Raw genomic sequence first — 20,530 nt, 5'->3', positions numbered from 1 at the left:
TTAGAGGAGTGGCTCATATCCACTGCACCAATCCCTCGACTCCAGGACCAGCTATGAGGGACCAAGTGGCCATAGCAGATAGCCAAGGCACACGCAGGGTTGGATTTAGATCTAAATCCTCTTATTCTGTGTTCCTGAGGGTCAAGTCCTCAAACAGAGCCAACTCTTTAGAAAGCAAAAGTCTGGCTTATGTACATTCGTTATAGCCTTTAAAAACTGAATTAATTAATTTTGGGGGGAAAGAAATCTGCCCCAGAGAAAGCCAAGCTCTCCTTTCCCCTATCTCACTTAGGTTTAGAAATCACTAAAAGATATACAGCTTTCAAAAAAACCTGCTCTGGGCCAGCCCAGTGGCTCAGGCGGTTGGAGCTCTGGGCTACTAACTCCAAAGGCTGCCAGTTCAATTCCCACATGGGCTAGTGGGCTCTCAACCACAAGGTTGCCAGTTCAATTCCTTAAGTCCTGCAAGGGATGGTGGGCTCCACCCCCTGCAACTAAGATTGAACACGTTGCCTTGAGCTGAGCTGCCGCTGAGCTCTCGGATGGCTCAGTTGGTTGGAGCGCATCCTCTCAACCACAAGGTTGCTAGTTCCACTCCCAACAAGGGATGGTGGGTTGTGCCCCCTGCAACTAGAAAACGGCAACTGGACCTGGAACTGAGCTGCGCCCTCCACAACTAAGACTGAAAGGACAACAACTTGAAGCTAAACGGCATTCTCACAACTGAGATTGAAAGGACAACTTGACTTGGAAAAAAAAGAAAAAGTCCTGGAAGTACACACTGTTCCCCAATAAAGTCCTGTTAAAGCACACACACACACACACACACACACACACACACACACACACAAACTGTGTACAAAAAAAAAACCTGCTCTGAGCAGCCTCCTTCATCATGCCATCACCTCAAACATCTGAACTTCTGAGTCCAGATGTGTCTACCTCTGCAGACCGCTTACATTTCTGAGCAGGTGAGAAAGAAACAAGAGGACTTACCATATTTGTTAAAGCAGAGAAAAACCCGCTCTGGTGCTCTTCTTCCTTGTCTTTATACTGCCTGCACAAAAATAGCTACATTCAACTTGAGCATCATTTATCAAGTATGTCTTCATCCTTGGCATTCTAGGTAATCGGGCAGGACACTTGTACAATTCTCTGACTCCAGAAAACAAAAGCATGGACAGTCTAGCCACTGCAGTTTCCCCTGCAAGCTAAGAGGCACACATCTGCTCTTGAGGTACTATGTACCAAAATGCCTGGCTACTTTGGGAGAGACTTAGAAAGCAAGCTGGAAAAGTGTGAAACTGTTCTAACATATGGCTGATCCAGTTATTTCCCAAACAGCCAATTACTTGAAAAGTGTGACAGAAATTACTTCAAGGCTGTAACAGTGAAAATCTTGTTTGTTTTTGATGGAAGGAGAGGGGAAATCTGTGAGCTAAAAGTAAACTATTTGTGGAGATGGGACAGATTTGGAATTTCAACACCCAACTGTGTGTGAGGAAAGTCTGGAAAGGAGCAAGAAAGATCCTAGCCCTTGCCAGGATTAGGGACACTTCTGGTTTTCTGACCAGAAATGAAATATAAGACCCTTCCCCATCCACAGCAGGAAGCAAATCAAGCATCAATGAAGAGAGTCCCCAGAACACACAGGGACTCTGGGAAATCGCAGTTGATTTCTCATGAAAAAGAAGCAAACTACAGCTAATTCAATATGTTTTCTCCTTTTTCTTTTTAAGCATATAAAAAAGCAGTGCCTCACAACCTTTTTTACATAGACTACTATATTTCTATGATATACTGGTGTTATGCAGCGTCTCTGGTCCCGCTCCCCGCATAAGAACGCAGGATATGGAGAGGCCAAAACGGAACACCCACGGAGCCATGGATGGGGGTGGGGGTGGGGTGGGGGGGTGGGGGGGTGTTCATGCCACTATAGTCTCGCTGGCGATTGGGTTGGAGACGCAGGAAGCAGGCTCCACATGATGCGCAACCCGTTGTCTGCTTCTCTGCCAGCCAACCAACCAGCACAGCCACGCAGTTATATTAGTGGCTAGTGGATAACCGGTAACAGCTGATGGCCATCCGCTGTAATCAGATGGCCATCAGCTGTGACTAGTTGGCCATCCGCTATTACTGGTCAGCCATTAGCCACTAATATAACTGCTGTGGCTGTGCTGCTCGGTTGCTTGGCAGAGAAGCAGAGGGCAGATTGTGCGTTGTGTGGCTCCTGCCTCCTATGTCTCCAATCCAGCCGCCAGCGAGACTATAGTGGTATGAACCCCCCGTCCATGGCTCCGTTGGTGTTCCGTTTTGGCCTCGCCATATCCTGCATTCTTAAGTGGGGAGCGGGACCAGAGATGCCGCATTACAACTGGGCTAAATGGAAGAGACTGTTTGTGGCTGGAATACTACTTAAAATGTTCTGCAATAAAATACCAAAGGTTGCAAAACAACGTGCCTAACTGTTTAAAGAAGAGATGGACACTAACCTGATGGCTACTTCTCCCGGTATTATAAACAACCTTGCTAAAGCCATCAAGCCCTGCTAGAGCAAATACATCCGCCAGCAGCTGTACCTCTGAATTCTCTTCTGCGATAGGTTAGGGGAAGTTCACCTAAGACTCTAACAAACCTGTTTCCTGCTCAACCAATTCAAGTGAAAATTACACCCTTCTCTTCTAGAAAGGTGGACTTACCTGTTATACTCAGATAAAGCCTGAGCAATCACAAGCCCCATTCCCTAGAAAGAAAAAAGATAGCACAGGTGAAATAAGGGGCTGGTGAGGATGCTATGATGAGGCCAGGGAAAACACTAATTACACCCCTATGGTCCAAACCCAAGAAGTTCTACCTGAAACTTAGCAACAAAGACAGAAATTCTGAGAGTCATTCTCACAGCATCTAAAGGAACTTCTTTGGGGAGATTTTTCTGGTCTAATTATCTTACTTACTGTTACTTAAAAGAGTACTGGGGGGAAACAGACCAGCCCAGATCACTGACAATTTCACTGAGATCATTTTCACCTCAGAAGACTGAGTCAGAATCTTCAAACTCTCATATGTCTCTAAAACAACCACAGTGAAAGTGACAATGAGTCCCATACTGAAAGAAGGTGCATACAGACAAGGCCCTCTCTCTCAGGCCACAGAAAAACAGGAGTGTAATGGGAAGAACCATCCAATAAATGTTAAAGTGACTTATCAACTTTCCCTCCAGAATCTGCTAAGTACAACACAAAGATCAAGTAAGGCCACAAGGGGAATCAAGTGTGCTTCTCTATTCCTTAAGGAAATTAGAAGAATGAAAAGGGCAAGACAGAAAGAGTATAAAGCTAGACACCTAGTCATCTTCCTCCTCCCTATATTCAAAGATCAGATGTTATTTCCGAAACTTTGAAGGACATACTGTAACAGATATATATCATGGTCCATGTTTCAGCTTTACCAAGTCAGGCTATAAATACTATCTGGCTAGTTCTACAATGAGGAATCTCCCAACATTTGGTCACCTAACCTTTTTTTTTTATTTCAGCTTTATTGGGATATAATTGACATATAAAATTGTAATATATTTAAAGTACATCACGGTGACTTGATATACCATCTATATCTTCCTATTCTTGGAAATTTAACTTACTGACTCTGTGGGACAGTCAACCTCAGCCCACTAGGACATGAAATATAACCAACTATTTTAACGATTAGCAAGCAAATGTCCCCTCAAATCTTCCTTCCATGACGAGAAGACAGAATACAATAAGATAGCTGCACTAATGCTCTAAAAAGAAACACCAATTCCCTCTTCATAGCCAGATGAAATTAACACAATAGCTCTCTGCTCTCTGTTCTAAATATCCACTGAAAATAAGTTCACTGAATGCAAGTCATTAAAACAACACACAAAGATCCAGGTACTCACATTGAGCGTGGCCTCATCATCCACAATAGACAGCTTCACAATATAAGGATTCACAGACTGTTGAAGAAAAGAGATTCAAGATGAGTGTGACCTACTTTAGAACCCAGTAACTATTTAACAAAGTGTTAACAAAAATGCATCTATAAGCTCTGTATCGATATTCCTACTATACAGGCCCATCGTGTCATCTGACTCTCCCATTTCCAGTAAATTTCTCAGTGTAAATGGGCATTCACCAAGCACACACACACACACACACACACACACACACACACATTCTGTTCTACCTGCATTTTCCTCTAGGCTGAATCATCTCAGGCCTAGGTCCACCACTTCTCCCATCTTTCCCTCCTGTTTGTAAGTGAACATTCCACAAACTCACTGAGAACATTTTCACCTCAGAAGAGAAGACTGAGTTATACTATCCTGCCAATAATTTACTGAATCCATAGGGACAACTATCTTTTGGGAGACATAAAAGCTTCTTTGCCATAAGGCACAAATTTATAAGTTGCTAGCTGATATTCTCACCCCAAAGGCTCTCTAACCGTTCCACAAACGATATGCAAGGACTGATTCACCCACCCGGAACACAAAGCCACCTTGGGGGTGGAAAGTGGCAGCTGTTTAACAGCCAGAGAGGCCATTTATGGATCCAATACCCAAATAACACTGCAGGGGAACTGAAAAAAAAGGATGTAATTATCCAAACTACAATCTGGTCAGGACACTGGGATTTAATGATTGTCCCATCACTTATAGCATTGGAAGATTTCTTGAGTTTTTCCAGACCCAATCTCAGCTGGGCAGCATATGGAAATGAACATATATTTAAACTCATTAAGCATGTGGGCCATCTCCTACTGGTGGCATGAGAATCAATGACCTGTTCACCTTGAAAACATCCCACCCATGGGATGTGAGGAAAGACCTCATGCAGAACAGGCACCAATTCTAACCCAAGGAAAGCAAAGAACAATAGTTCTCAGATTGGCAGTTTTTACAGCAACCAAGAAAACTCATTACTGAGAAACTTGGAAACCCAATTGGAAGGCTAACCCCCCCACATAGACCTTATTTAATCAAGTTTCTGAGGGGATCTTTGAAATGTCAATTGGGAATGGAGAAAGAGACCTCTTTGCTTTCTTAACAGGCCAAATGTTTATAAGGTTTTCGACAACACAACTCAAGGAGGTAAAACCCACTCCATTTGTCACTTGATCTAACAGAGGAAAGTTCTCAACATTCTTCCTGAAACCAACAGTCAAATTCTGCTGGTGCTACAGACTTCAGACAAGATCCAATGCAAGTGGATCCCTGTAAAAGAAAATCAGCAACTGGCTGACCTAGAGATGCCACTATGATGAAAACAACACTAGAAGGAGAAGGCCACTTTCCTTGGCGTAAGTTTTGAAAAGTCCTAGTTACTCACCTTCCCTAAAGTACACTGTTTTTGGTCATAATAAAGATCATCTGGTTACCAAGAATAGCTATGCTTTAACAGCAGTTGGGGAAAAGGCAAGGTGGCTAAAAGCAAGGGTTTGAAGTCTAGCATCTCTACTCATTAATTATGACAAGTTAGGCACATTAACCTAAGCTCAATATCTCATCTGGAAAATGGGGATAATATTTTATTCCCTGGGGTTACCATGAGACTTAAATAAAGTAAGACATGTAAGATCCTTAGCATAGTATCTGGCACATGGTAAGGACTCAATGATTGCTAACCATATTTTTTCTCCTTTGACCATTTTATCACATTTAAGGGAAGCTCTTTAGGGAAGAAAAAAAGAAAGAGAGGGAAAGAAAAGGGACAACTTGCAACTAGACATAATAAACAATTTTATAATTTCTGGGAAATGTCATGTTCAGGGCAGCATTTGGAGACTGAGTCACTTCATCTCAGGAGACGTGGCTAACGTAGAAGGCCAGGATATTAATGCTGTGAAAATTTCTATTCTGCCAGACACCAATTCTCCTTAACACTATGCACCTGTTGTGCTGGTCACGTTTTAAAACTGGGGCCAATCTACTTTTCATCCACTAAACAGAATTACCTACAAACTCAGTGCACCTTCAGGGGCTCACGCTAACAGGGTTGTGGGGACAGAGTCCCAGGGTCCTGCCTTTATTTGATCTAAAGCATACCCTACCTACTACTTTTCATTGCACTTCCCTAGACTTTTTTTTTTTTTTGCCTCCTCTCTCTTTAGATGAAATGACTAAAATGGAATGCATTATTTGAAATGAGGAAGAACTATTTACATTTACTGCATGACATCTTTTCCATCACTTTCACTCAAGTTACTCACCTTCTTTGTGTTTAGCTGGGCACCCACCTCTCTGGTACCCGCTGCATCTTTCTAGAAAGGTTTCAACTTACGCCACTGGTCATGGAATTGATTGTGGTAGTAACGAGAATGCTGTTCTTCCCAGTACACGCCCTCTCATACTAGTTTGCATAAAATTGCACCAGCTTTTGGTTTTGCTATGTTCATCCGGAATTCCTCATGCTCCTGTCAAAAACCTTCCTATTCCATGGTCACCAGGGCTTCCTTAATGATTTCTGGGGAGTGACTTCTATCAAAAGCTGCAAAGCCCAGATAAATTCTGTCCACCAACTTGCCCTTGCCTACTATATTAATTCTTCTGGGGTTTCTGACAGACTAAGAGATGCATGCCTCACTCCAGAAATATGATTTTCTCCAATTCCTTGGTCATGTCCCATTTTTCCAGCTGACATGTCAGAAAGCCCTACTGGGCTGGGCCAGGGTTCAGTTTACACTTAAAGAAGCCAAGCCATTGCCTCCATCCAGCAGAGTGGCCTGCATCCAGCAGAATGTTCTGAAAATATTCATTAATGATGGTGCTTTCCTAGCACATATAATTCAACTCTCTGTAACTATCTTCAGCATTTTTCCTCAGCCTTTTTTTTTTTTGCTGTTGTAACAGGCCCTAGAGGCTAATACACATGACAGAGATCAAAATGGCTATCATGCCCACTCCCCCAGATCACCAGTAAAACAGGTGTTGGTGATAAATTACATATTTATTACCATGTTACCCCAAAGATAAGACCTAGCCGGACAATCAGCTCTAATGCAAGACCGAGCCTTATATTAATTTTTGCTCCAAAAGGCGCATTAGAGCTGATTGTCCGGCTAGGCCTTATTTTCGGGGAAACACGGTAGTAGCTCTACACATCATTCGTCAGTTCCTCCAAGACAATGAAAGTAATCAGCTCCTGGGATTTACAACACATTAACATTGCTCCATATATTCCAGTTCCTCTTTTAGTGTTCCTTTCTCACAGCCTCCCCTTCTTCCATACCCTTCTTTATAAGAATAAGCACCAGATTTTGTTACCCATCACTTTTGACCTGGCCAGGAATCATATCAAACATCATTAAGTAAAGATCCAGAAGTTCAGAAATGACAATCCTCCCTCCAGCTGCCCCACTTCTCATAGCACTGCTTACTTGTCAAGGGAAGAAACTCAGGTTGCCTCACTATAGCTCCTGACTTCTGGGTTTGGTCAAGTACTCCTATAGTCCAGGACTCAGTACCAAATGCTCCCTATTCCTCCGAAGCTATCCCCAACGAGGCTCCAGTCTTCCCTAAGTGCCCCCTGCTTCCTTTTCTATGTATTCTTCTGCCTTTGTGGGGGAATCAAGTAGATGCACCAACCCAAGTAGAAATCTCTGAGTGTTGTTCATCTTAAAAACCTATAAATCTGGGGGTGGCCGGTTAGCTCAGTTGGTTAGAGCACAGTGCTCTTAACAACAAGGTTGCTAGTTCATTCCCACATCAGCCACTGTGAGATGCGCCCTTCACAACTAGATTGAAACAACTACTTGACTTGGCTGATGGGTCCTGGAAAAACACACTTAAATTAAAAAAAATAAAGATTGAAAAGGACGAAAACCTATACATAAATTGGTCCCCAATTAATTCAGGGACAAAAAGAACTCCAGAATTAATATGTATAAGGTTCTGTCTTCAATTTCCATTAAAATCCGAAAGAGTTCCCAGGCCAACAGTGATACTTACACAAGTGGATTGTATTAAGGAAATCCAATATATAATCATCCAATCTTTCAAAATAGATGCATTAGATCAGTGGTTCCCAATTCTAGCTAATCATCATATTCAATAGAAGATCCAAATAAAAAACACAGATTCTCAGGACCCACCCTCAAGATTCTGATTCAGTGTATTGAGAGTAAAGCCTAGAAACTTCTTCTTTCTAAAACTTTCCTAGATGATTCTAATGATAAGCTGGGTTTGAAAACCACTACACTAGGGATATTTACTCACTTTATTAGAAGTTGTACCACAGGACTCCTTTTAAACAGGTATATCCTCTGCCCTATGCATTTAATATAGAACTTTTAAATTTTAGTTTATCAAAATTAATCTATATACCGTTTATCAAGAACATGTCTTCTACATTAAGCAAAGTCCTCTAGGAGTGGCCACATTTAGGAAGATTATAGAAAGATAACTATCCATTAAAGGGCCCACTTACCTCATATTTTCTGTAGTTCACCAGCAAAGCCAAGAGGACTACAGCATCATATCCATGCTCCCTGCGACTTGGCGGGTGGGAGAGTATCTGTAACAAGAACCAGAAATGCATGAGAGTGCTAACTCCTAGTTCCTAGGAACACACACAGCGAAGATATTAGGAGGTGGTTTACCCAAAAGAGAAAAGGGTGACAAGGGAATTCACCAACCTGTAAAATTGCTTCAAATATGCTGTTGATCATTACATACTCCAAAATAGTGTTCTGGCTGATGTTATCTGTCACCTGGATGCAATAAAAAGCTTTTTAAAAGTCTACACCAAAGCACTCTGATATCTTATATATGTATCTCCTCCCCTAGCATCTAAGAGAAACAGAAATGTTAAAACATTCTACTAGATACTTAAGTAGACCTTTCATAAGCTCCCCCAAAGCCTCCAGAGCCTAAATAGACAGACCCTAGTTGGGTAGGAAATTAGCAAATTAAAACTCCCTAAATCTTTGAACTTCTCCTTGTTTCTCTCATACCCTCACACAAGCATTTGCTTAACAGTTTCTTGGGTTTCATTCCTCATATGCACAGGAAGAAATTTATGATCCAGCAGTCTTCAAGTCATGGCAGGGAAAGAGAACCACCTGAAGTAAATAAACTGTACCCTACTCTCCTCCCACCAGAAGGTACAGGCCAGCTTCATGCTATAAAATCAAAGTCAGAACAAATAAAAATATTCAGAATAAAAAAATTGTTTCCAAATGAGACTTGGTGAGAAGGGCAGCTCCGACAACCCAAAAAGAGTAGCTCTCTAGGAGTGGTACCTCTAGAGTGACAAACATCACATATCCTGCAGGTTAAGATGCCAGCAGTTTCTCCAAAGAGCAATTTCCAGGAAGTGAAAGCCCATGCAACTAACATCCTTCTATATATTCAAACACAACAGAGTGATGTAATGCCCCAGTAGAGAATTAATTTTTTCTCTTCTCCTTTCTAACTTTGGGCTCAAGTATTTAAATAAGCTTGCCCCTGTTGTCAATTAATACCCTTGACAAAGAAACATACAGATGGGTCACTTACAGTCACTAAGCAAAGGAGAAGTTTCAGACATAAACTCTTCAGACTTTCAGAACCTTCTGCACAAAGCAATGAATCCAAACTCTCCATCAAGTTCTGAGAAAGAGAACCATTAAGTGTTAAACCATATCAAGTAACATCTGCACTGTGTCTTTGTCCAATTCTGGGTTATGTTACACAGGGTAATATGAATAACACACAATGAAGCAAACGTATCATTCCATGAAGCCTAGGCCTTACAAAATTAGACAAAGAAAGGAAGACTTCTAAGTCTAGCTATTTTCAGGAAAATGCTTTAGAACAACTTCACAGAACAACAAAATTCACTATTCTACCAAATGAATGTTTGCAGCCTGTCATCCTCATATAAACCTTTAGATTAGAATGAAGTAAATTTTTAAAAGGTCAATAATAATGGTTAAATTAATAATAAATATATAAATTAAAAACAATAAATAAGCTAATTAATTACATAAAATAAAATTCAATTAAATACATTAAAAATAATAAATGGTTAAGTTCAAGGTTAATAATCAATAGTTCAATAACTAGATAGGTTTCATTATTTGTAAAGAAAGCCTATCACTTGATGCAGGCACACTGAACAAACAACGAGACAGTATCACTACTGGCTATCGCCGGCCATCCGCACTATCCAACAAAGCTAGCTTGTGTCTATCCAGTCAATTCTACGAGACAATGAGACTGGAATTTATCACTTTTATTAACAATCAGCTGTTAGACCCAAAATAATCAAAAGATGAAACCTTTAGGTACCACAATAGAAGAAAGAAGAAAATAAATATTTTACATTAAATGAAGGAAGAGAATGAATGGAGAATAAGGATTTAGCATGCAGAAAGGGCAAGTGAAGGTTCAAAATAAGCAACGTCAGTTCAATTCAACAAACATGTAGTGAGGGTCTACTATATGTTAAATATTTCAAAAATACAAGAAAAAAATAAGGCAATGATCCTTTCTGTCAAGATATTTTTAGTCTAATGGAGAGAAAAATAAATAGTTTTGATTTAATGGTTACTATGACAGAAATATACATGGAAGGAGAGAACTAGCTCAGATATCTCCTATTCCAGGACTCCTCAAGGGTAGGTTATATTTTGAAAAATCAGTAGGAATTAATTAAAACTTGAGGAGGAAAGGAATTCTAGACAGGCGTTGGCATGATCAAAGACACATGAGGCATGAAATGGCTCTGTGTATGGAACTGAAATACAAGTCATTTGTTATTATGGAAGTATCAAGAGTGAGGCACAGTGGTGAGAGATGAGACTAGAGAAATAAATAGGAAGCAGATCATGAAAGTTTTATAAAACTAACTAAGGAGTTTGGTTTTTAACCTGTTAGCGATAGGAAACTGATGAAGGGTTTTAAGAGGAAAGATTTGAGTGTAAGATACAATACCTCTGGTGTCAGTGTGAATGACAGATTTAAAGATGGTAAGCCTGGAGGGAAGGAGACAAATGAGGACTAATCTGTCAATTTCCTGAGGATAGTTGCCATGTCTTATTTGCCACTGTATCCCCAGTGCCTGGCACATAAGAGACTAACAAACGTTTGTCAAAAGAATGAATGAAGGCGTCACTGCCATAGTTCAGGTGAGAGATATTGGGGACACTGGCAGTAGGGTGAAAAGAAGAAAAGACAGGTATGAGAAATATGAGCTGAAGTACAATTAGCTGAATTTAGTGATTGTCTGAATGTAAAAGACGAGAGAGAGGAAAGAGTCACGGATGACTCCCACTTTTGTGGCTTGGGGGACTAATAAGACAGGTACCCCTATTCTGATAGGGAATGAATGAGGAAGAACAGATGTAGGGGAAAAATGAGTTCCATTTTGGATAAGCCAAGAAAGAGCTGCTTAGGGATATGTGAGTGGGTATATTCAGCAAGTGCTTACTGGGCACATATACAACTCTGAGACTCATGAGGGGATGTTAAAGCTAAAGATACAGACTTAGTAATCAGCAGCATATAGGCAGTAGTTAGAACGATGAGAATGCAATAGAGATGTGGGGTTTCACAATGATATATATATAAACGACATAGGCTAGAATTAAAAACTGATTCTGGGTACTAAATTTTTGTGTATTCGTAATTGTATATCGGTAACTTTGTAAAATATCTTAATCACTATAAGAATTCTTTGGCACACAGATTTCTTTATTTTAAATTTAGTGCGTGACAGAAGACTAGTTCTTCACATGGACAACATTCATTCAAGACAGTGTCAAACCATGCAAATCATATATCTGATAGGGGCTTATATCCAAAATGTGTAAAGAACTCTTAACGATTCAATAATAAAAGGACAAATAACTGAATCTAAAAATGGGCAAAGGATTTGAATATACATTTCTCAAAAATATAGAAAAAAGCTACTGTTGACAAGGATGTGGAGAAATTAGAACCCTCATACTTTGCTGGTGAAACTATAAAATGGTACAGCAACTTTGGAAAACAGTTTGGCAGTTTCTCAAGATGTTATAAACATGGAGTTACCATATGACCCTGCAATTCTACTCCTAGGTATTTACCCAAGAAAAATGAAAACATATGTCCACAAAGAAACTTGTACATGAATGTTCATAGCAGCATTATTCATAATAGCCAAAATGTTGAAACATTCAAAATGTACATCAACTGATGAATGGATAAATAAAACAGTATGGTATAGTCATACAATGGAACACTAATCAGCCATAAATAGCAATAAGTACTGACACATATTGCAACATGGATGAACCTTGAAAACATGCTAAGTGACAGAAGCTAGAAACAAAACACCACATATAATTCCATTTATATGAGATGTCCAGAATAAATCAATCCATAGAGACATAAAGCAGATTGATGGTTGCCGGGGGCTAGAGAGAAAGGGGAATGGGGAATGACAGCTAATGGCTACATGTTTTGTTTTTGGGGTGATAAAAATGTTTTAAAATTAAAAGTGGTGATGGTTGTACGACTCCATTAATATACTAAAAATCACAGAATTATATACTTTCAAAGGGTCAACTATATGATATGTGAATTATATATCAATAAAGCCATTATTTTTTTAAAGTGTCAAACAATAAAAATTAAAATTCTTATAGTCATTGTGTTAAATAAGAAAGCTTCAAGTTTAGGACTAAAGTTACTTTTGTACGTTAATTTGTTATATTGTATTTAAATTCACAAATGTTTTTAAGTATATATGATCATATGCTATATAAATCATAAAATTAACTGCACAGTCTCTATCCTGCAGGGAAACGATGCCTCAAATTCAAATCTGAATTTCCAATCTTCCTTTATTCAGATAAACCAAACCTGTAAAATGAGAATATTCAAATTCAAGGCTAAGTCTAATCTATATCTAACTGCGTCCTAATCTTCAAGCACAGCTGTCTGCAGATGGTACCACGAGCAGCTGTCAGAAGCAGCCATCCACAGGCACACCTGCAGCTTGACGGCTCACCTTCATGCACAGCTCTGCCTTGTCAAAGCCCATCAGCATGTTGATAATGTCAAACCCAGACGTAGACTTATTCTTCTGGTGGACGCCTCGAATGAGTGCACACAAGGTCTGCAAAGACGAAAGAAAGGATTCTTTCTAGAGAGGATGTCTCAAAACGCAAAGGGCAGTGGATCTGTAGCCTCACACTGCAACCTCAAAACCTCCGGCTTGCACAGCTGACATTCAGTTGCTCTAATACTTGGGCTCCAAAACATAACCTACAAAATCCAGAATTAAAAGAGAAACAGCAACTAAAACTGTTGCCATCCTCTTTTTGTTGCTTTTTAACCATCCTCTTTTTAAAAATTGTACTGCAGATAAAAACTGGAAGGTGATATTCAAAAATAAAAAAGAGTTCTTGAGTTTGTGTCATGGGATTGGTGGAACTTTCCTTTATTTAAAATTAATTTCAATACTTACATTGTCATTTATCATTTTTAATAATGATTTTTAATAACTACAAGTTACTTAAATCCCTATACAATAACAATCAATTGCTTCAAATCTTAAATTTATTGCATTTCTACTTACTAGCTGTGTGAGTACAAACAAATTAGTTAACTTTTCACTGCTTCAGTTTTCTCATCTATAAAATGGGAGTGATAATAATAGCAACCGTTTCATAGGGATGCTGTGAGGACTACGTGAATTAATACTGTAAAGCACTTAGAATAGTCCCTGGAACTTTGTTAAAGCTCCAAGAATAGTACCTGGAACTTTGTTAAAAATTAGTAAGTATCAGCTATTACAATAATGTACTAATTTTTATGAGTCACCAGGTGGGTTAATATCAATTTATTTCCACTGAACCAAAAACAGTTTACAATTCATGCCCCCACAGTTAGCCACTGCAATTACAGGAAGTACAATTTCCAACTTTCATTTCAACTTTCAATGAGCCCCTACAACTAGATGCTCAAAACACGGAATTTACCATGCCAGAAGTTAACAAAGCTACAGCATAAACACCATCCTTCTTTCTGGGGCATAAGCTCAAGAGGTAAGTTCTACATTGTACAGATGAGAAAACTGGGACTCACAAAGTGACCTGCCCAACTAGTAAGTTAGAAGCTTAAACCCAGTCAACCAAAATTTCCAATTAAATCTTTTATGTTGTCATGGAGCTTCACATTCTAAGTCTGTCAATCACAGCCCACTATAGGCTACACTTGGAGCTACTAGACAGTGAACTTAAGAAACTCTGCCCATCAATCAGTCAGTAAAAACGTATTTCTACAGTGCTATTTGCCAGGCACTTTACTACACACTAGGATCAAAGTATTGAGTGTAACTATCAAAGTCTTTGTCCTCAGGAAGCCTATAATGTATCTCCACGAGCCCAATGGTTGGCACATAACAGGAAGCCAAGAAATAATTGTTCAGTCTTCCTCATGATCATGCCACTTAGCATGAAGAACAATGATTCTTAATGTTTTCAGAGTTACAGACCTTTTTGAAAATCTGAGGAAAGCCCTCTCTCCAGAAATATTACACGAGGTTGGGCAATGAAGTTCGCGAACTCATCCTAGAAAACGTGCTCCATACCTCATTTCTGAATATCACTACAGTCACCTTCAAAGTACTCCCCTTGGGAAGCTATGAACTGATGCCAGCACATGGTCAACCCTTCAAAGCAATTTTGGAACTCTTTTTCTGGAATGACCATCAGAGCTGTTGTCGTATTACTCTTGATGTCCTGAATGTCATCAAAATGTCTTCCTTTTAATATTGTCTTCCTTTTAATATTCCCTTTATCTTCAGGTAAAGAAAGAAGTCATTGGAGGCCAGATCAGTTGAATAGGGAAGGTGTTCCAATACAGTTATTTGTTTACTGGCTAAAAACTCCCCCATAGACAGTGCTGTGTGAGCTGGTGCATTGTCATGATGCAAGAGCCATGAATTGTTGGCGAAAAGTTCAAGTCTTTTAACTTTTTCACGCAGCCTTTTCAGCACTTGCAAATAGTAAACTTGGTTAACTGTCCAGTTGGTACAAATTCATCATGAATAATCCCTCTGATATCAAAAAAGGTTAGCAACATCATTGCACCAGGTTCGCAAACTTAATTGTCAGACTTCACACATATGCACATAAAATATTACATATAATTTCAGGGAGTCAAGGACCCTCTGAAACCTCAGAATAAGAACTCTTGATCTAGTGAGAAAATACTGTATTAAGAATCTCCTGATTTTTGCAGAAGACTAAGCATCCTTTCCTCATTTTCCTCTTTTCCTTTCCTCAAGTAAATAATAAGAATGATGTCAAATAATCTGCCTTGGCATTAAGTCAAATGATACAAATGGACAAGATTACTACTATAAGCATCAATCTGTTTAACCAGGAAGATGGCTAAACAAGCATAGCATAGATGTTTGATTACTTAAAAAAAGTAAACAGAAAACCTCCTAACTTAAGGGTAATTCTAGGTTCCTCAGATCCCAACAGATGTGTTACAATTCCTTTCTCCTATCAAACAAGACTTCCCTAGACTCCCAGCCCTGTACCTGCAATGCATTGACAACTCGAATTGGATGCTCCTCTCCCAAAGCCTGGATGCAGTGTTGAAATAAGCAATTAATGTTGTCCTTGATCTTCATTAATTCCTCACCATCCAGAGATTCCAGCTTGCCTTCTAGGTACTCTAAGTTCACCTACCAAGGAAACAGTAAGGGCCTGAGTGCATTTGTAGTGCAGTACCCAGAACCCCTGAGAAGGCAATCGCAGTTACCAGGAAAATCCCCAGATGCCACCAAGTCTTACCTTCATGAGGAAGAGCTCCTCCCAAAATCGAGGACTGCACTTACTGGGGTCCTCTGTCTAAAAGCAGAAGAGAAGCACGTTCAATATCCCCAGCTTACACCAAATCATTAAGAATACATTTGAAAGGGTCCCTATACATAATCACCCTTACCTTTCAAAATTACCTTTCAAAACTAACTTTTAGTTTTGTCATTCTAAGCTATTGTAATGGGAAACAACAGTTTTGGGGTTTTTTCCCCCCAAACAGAAGATACTGTGCATAGATTCCCTGTACCAAACAAAAGTCAAATAATGGCTCAAAGAATCTCCCTCAAATCTTTCTCTTCTAGCAAGAAGTGAACCTAAGCATCTGAATAAGTTAGTCATATTACATACCCCCACTGCATCTGTATGGTACTCAGTTGTTAAAGCCCATTCACATACATGAAATCTAAAGACCCAGTGAGCCAGGTAAAGTAGATATTATCACTATCGTCCTTTTAGGAAAGAGGGTCCACAAAGCTAAGTGACTTAACAAGTGCAGGAGCCAGAACCCAGATCATCTAATACTGCATGGCTTTTACAACTTCCTATGTTGACTTCCTATGTACTTGCCCTCCCCTATGCATTTAGGGCTCTGTACAGAGCTTTTAGTATGCTCTTTCCTTAATTCAAATTGGTCTAAAAGGTTAGCAAAATTATAGTACTACAATCCAAAATTTCTTAACAATAATTTTCAAACAAATTCTAAAAGTCAGAGACTTGTGGTTAATGAGTGAAATAAGAAAAAGAGAATGCCCACCTCATTTTACAGGAAAAGCTAACGACATTAAAAAAAACAGTAAGTCAACTGCCTGCTATCACCTTAACTTACGTTGACATTTTAAAATTATTACCCATTAAAAATGATTAATGAAGAACTAATGACTTCATTCATTAAGAACTGCTCTAATAATAAAATATTATACTAGTAATCTCTTCTGGATTTTTAACTGAGGATGACAAGGAGAAGCAACATTTCTGGCCTTCTTCTAAGGTCCTCATTTACTCTCTTTCTCTCAAGTCCCAGTCCCCAAGGGATGTCACGCTTTGATCCTCACACTAAGAAATTCAGGGAATTCATGGAGCTGGCACTTCCCGTCTTCAAAGCTCACACAAGCTGGAATCATACGTATACCAAGCTTACTTAACATAGAAAGAGCCTGAATAGGATCCTAGTACCCCCTCATTTTCTCTGTGTGACCACCTGCACTCACCTGGGCAATTCTGTATTAATTTTGTGCATATCAAACTCTATCTCTAAGGCTTTGCCAAGAGTTAAATATTTCACTTGACTGAATTATTTATCCTGGGTCATGTGGCAAAGTTGAACAAATAAGGGCTCTGGTATCAGACACTAGGGTTCAAATCACCTTCTAGCAGTGATACCAGTTTTATCATCTATAACATGCTCTTTTACATGTCACATGTAAAAACATAGCCCTCTTGCACCATTCTTGTCAGAATTAAAACTAATGTATTTAGTGATACATTTAGAATAATGACAGGCACATAGTCGGAACTTCATATATAGTAATTCTTTTTATAGGTATTAATCTGTTTTACATGTACTACTTATGTCCAGGACTTCAGAAGGCAAGTACCTCTGCAGGGCATCTAACCTTCCCTGCTAGTGTATCTTTTATAACACAGGCTTGGACCATGGGCAACCAGCAGTTATGAAAGCCTAAAGAAATTCCCAATCTAACTGCTAATAATTCCTCAGTTAACTGATATAGAGATAGTCTAAGCAATTGTTCTATCCACTAACAACTAGAGATGGAATACAATAGTGCATCTTTTTAAAATATCTGAATCACAGAATCCTAGGGCTAAAACGAATTTCAAGAGACATCAAGGACAGAAGAGTCCTTAAGTCAGATCATAAGGAAGACAAGTCTTTCGCAAAGCTATTTAGAAAAGAAGCTTCCCCAGGCTTCCTTCCTCCTTTCAATTGTTTTACCCAGTTTATGGAAACAATCTACATTAATTAATACATGATCATCATTTCTACCACGAGAGAGCTCACTCTCACTCTTGCTCGCCCCTTTTGCCCTCTGAATAACTGGAAGATAGAATGCAGAGGCAAGGTGATTTCTCATTTTGGAACAAGAAACTAAGGCATCAAGCTGTGCAGAATATCAGGGCTCCAGGCCTTACCATGAAGATCTCATCATACATCAGCACTACTTTTTCCTTCAGGGGTTTTTTGGAGGCTGAAGATTTCCGAAGCAAACCCCCCCGTTTCTCTACCTGTGCCATGGTTAGAGAATCTGTAAAAAGAAAGCCACAGTCAGTGCTAGAAATACTTTCCAAGATTCTAGAGACTCTATTGAAATACCTCTCAATGGGAAATTTTTTAGGAAGAAGAAATGATAAACAACCACATTATAGATCTTGTGCATCTGCCCAAATCCCCTCCCCTGACCAGGTAATTTCAAGGTTTAAATCATTACTTGGCCTACAGCACACACATTTTACATCCTTAAAACATGCCAGTGGACAAGGCTTAAAGCAGATCTAAAACCAAGCAGGAAAAGTGTAACTAGCCCCATCTGTAATAGGTCTGGCCATATATTTGAGGTTGATGGAAGGAAGGCTGCAAAGCACACACTGCCCACAGACTGATGGTGAAGTTAAATTTCAAGTATTGATCGGGCCTAGGACCATTAAGACAGGAAGTGTGCTGCAGACTGATGTGCTCTATTGATTTCCCCAAAGTAAGTAGGTCCTCCTCACTGCAAAGTACTTGGCCTTCACTGCCTCGTAAATCACACTGCACTTGACTGTCTTCAGAAATTCTGCTGGAAAGAAATCCAAGGCAGAAAATAGCAGTTTAAAGGCCAAAAACTAAACTTGATTTCAGAATAACCTAATATTAACAACAACAAAACACTTCTTTCAAATTTCATTATATTTGTAACACTATTGCAGATCAAACCTCAAAGAACTTTTCAATTCTATATAAAAGCAGTTCCATGAATCATGGCCAAATTTTCCCATATTCCTTCAGGGAATTCTCAATTTTTTTTCAAGTAAGAACTTGAAATTCCACAGGTCTCCACTGTAAATTTACACATATTCATTGCCTCACTTCCCAGATTCTTCATACTATTGACAAAATACCTGTCTCTCTCTTAAATTCTAGGCTCTTGTTGTGAAGCTTAATCTCACCCAATGGCAAGTACTGGGGGTAGCAAGAAGCCTGAGTTTTACTTCCAGACGAATCCAAAGCAGCAGAACAAAATTAATTTTGTTCAATGACTTTTGGAAAATACGCACTATCTTTCAAATCAAAATAAAAATTTTTAGGAAGAGATGCATCCGATAGCATAAAAGATTATATCTCAACACACTGTCTTTCTCTAATACATATAGCCAAAAAGGAGATTCAGCTTTGAGCACAAAAAGCACAAAGCACAGAAAATTTCTCCAACTAGATAGTAAGCATCTTTAGCAAAGGGATTACATCTTATACTTTGTCTAAAAGTCTTTGGCTCATGGCAAATGCTCAGTGTATGTTCGTCACTGACTGATTCTGAAATAACGGAGGGAGGGAACCTGAAAAGTCCTAGGTCTGACCTGAAATTTCAGTGAAGACCTATCTTTACTGAGGCCTCACTAAGCCATCAAATTCCATTATGGTCAAGAAAACTGAAGGGAAAAACAACGAGAAGGTTCTTGTGGGCTATTTATGCTATATGGATCATGGCTGTATCATAAAGCATGAAATACAGCCTCCCTTCAAAACATTCCTGTGTCTTTTAAATAGATTATCAAGAAGACGATATCCTTATTGGGAGGGAAACAAATTGGAAATCAAGAGGATCTTATTAAAATAAATCAAAAGCAATGCAATTCTAAGCTTAGTGGGTATAGATCTTTCGTGTACTCAGCTTCAACCAGTTGATTAGTGGCAACAGTGGGAACGTCGAGTTCCTGGATGTGAAAAGCACATGTTTACAAACATCCTCCTCTGAGGATTTATAATTGGGTTACAGCTAATCAATGTCCACCCCAAATCTAATAAACTCATTTTCTCTATTTCAGAATCAATACTTTCTAATAAGCAGAAGGGAACAGGACAGGAGGACAAAACAATTCCAATTCAAAGTACCAAATTTCCTAAGAAATTTAATTCTATTCATCACTCTCTTTCCATTTGGAACAGGGGAGAAAGTCAACCAAGGGCCTCAGCACATTTCTCTCTGTCATCATCACAGGCAACCGGAATTGACCATTCAAGCTGTCAGAAATGTGACTGGAAACGGACAACATCCAGTCCTCTCCTCCTCCAGCCCTTCTATCCGTGGAACACTGCAAACAAGGGTGTGCGAGGGTGGGGGACTGGGAGAACCGTAGAATTCTTACATAAGTTTTTTTGGGGGGGTCTCACAAAATAAGCCTGTGCTCCTAATTTTGAAAGTAAAATATCTGACTGGTAGAGCAGTAAATTGCAACACATCAGTGGTGTGCATGCAATCTGTTTACATCCTCTCCGTGCTTTTTTTTCTTTTTCACAACCCTCCCCTGTCGTAGAGAGAATCAGTACCAGCTGAGCAGCAGCAGAGCATAAAAGAACCAACAGCAGAACCCAGACCAGAACACAGGTCTCCCAACCAACTAGATGACACTGAGTAAGTCATTGGGCTTCTCAGTTTCCTTACAAGTAAAACAAGGGGACTGGACTAGACCTATCATCTAATGATTCTCT

The 20,530-nt window shown here is 39.4% G+C and overlaps 1 protein-coding gene across 2 annotated transcripts in view; it reads right to left on the bottom strand.

Annotated features, from left to right (window-relative positions):
- Positions 1-20,530, bottom strand: part of ARMH3 (armadillo like helical domain containing 3) — a 142,836-nt gene that overhangs the window by 111,585 nt on the left and 10,721 nt on the right. For both annotated transcript variants that reach the window (XR_002136765.2, XM_019724983.2), the window contains exons 2-11: positions 17,977-18,089; positions 15,799-15,855; positions 15,543-15,689; positions 12,999-13,106; positions 9,521-9,613; positions 8,659-8,733; positions 8,451-8,537; positions 3,923-3,979; positions 2,700-2,743; positions 997-1,057 (exon numbers count right to left, since the gene is read on the bottom strand). Coding sequence is in view for 1 of the 2 variants with exons in the window: in XM_019724983.2 (XP_019580542.1) it covers positions 997-1,057; positions 2,700-2,743; positions 3,923-3,979; positions 8,451-8,537; positions 8,659-8,733; positions 9,521-9,613; positions 12,999-13,106; positions 15,543-15,689; positions 15,799-15,855; positions 17,977-18,078 (831 nt within the window). In the remaining variant the exon portion in view is untranslated. The remainder of the gene's footprint in view (positions 1-996; positions 1,058-2,699; positions 2,744-3,922; positions 3,980-8,450; positions 8,538-8,658; positions 8,734-9,520; positions 9,614-12,998; positions 13,107-15,542; positions 15,690-15,798; positions 15,856-17,976; positions 18,090-20,530) is intronic.

Source organism: Rhinolophus sinicus, linkage group LG07, assembly GCF_036562045.2.
Source record: "Rhinolophus sinicus isolate RSC01 linkage group LG07, ASM3656204v1, whole genome shotgun sequence".
Lineage (NCBI taxonomy): Eukaryota > Metazoa > Chordata > Mammalia > Chiroptera > Rhinolophidae > Rhinolophus > Rhinolophus sinicus.
The sequence above is the reverse complement of the archived record's forward strand: the minus strand, read 5'-3'. Positions and strand labels throughout refer to the sequence as shown.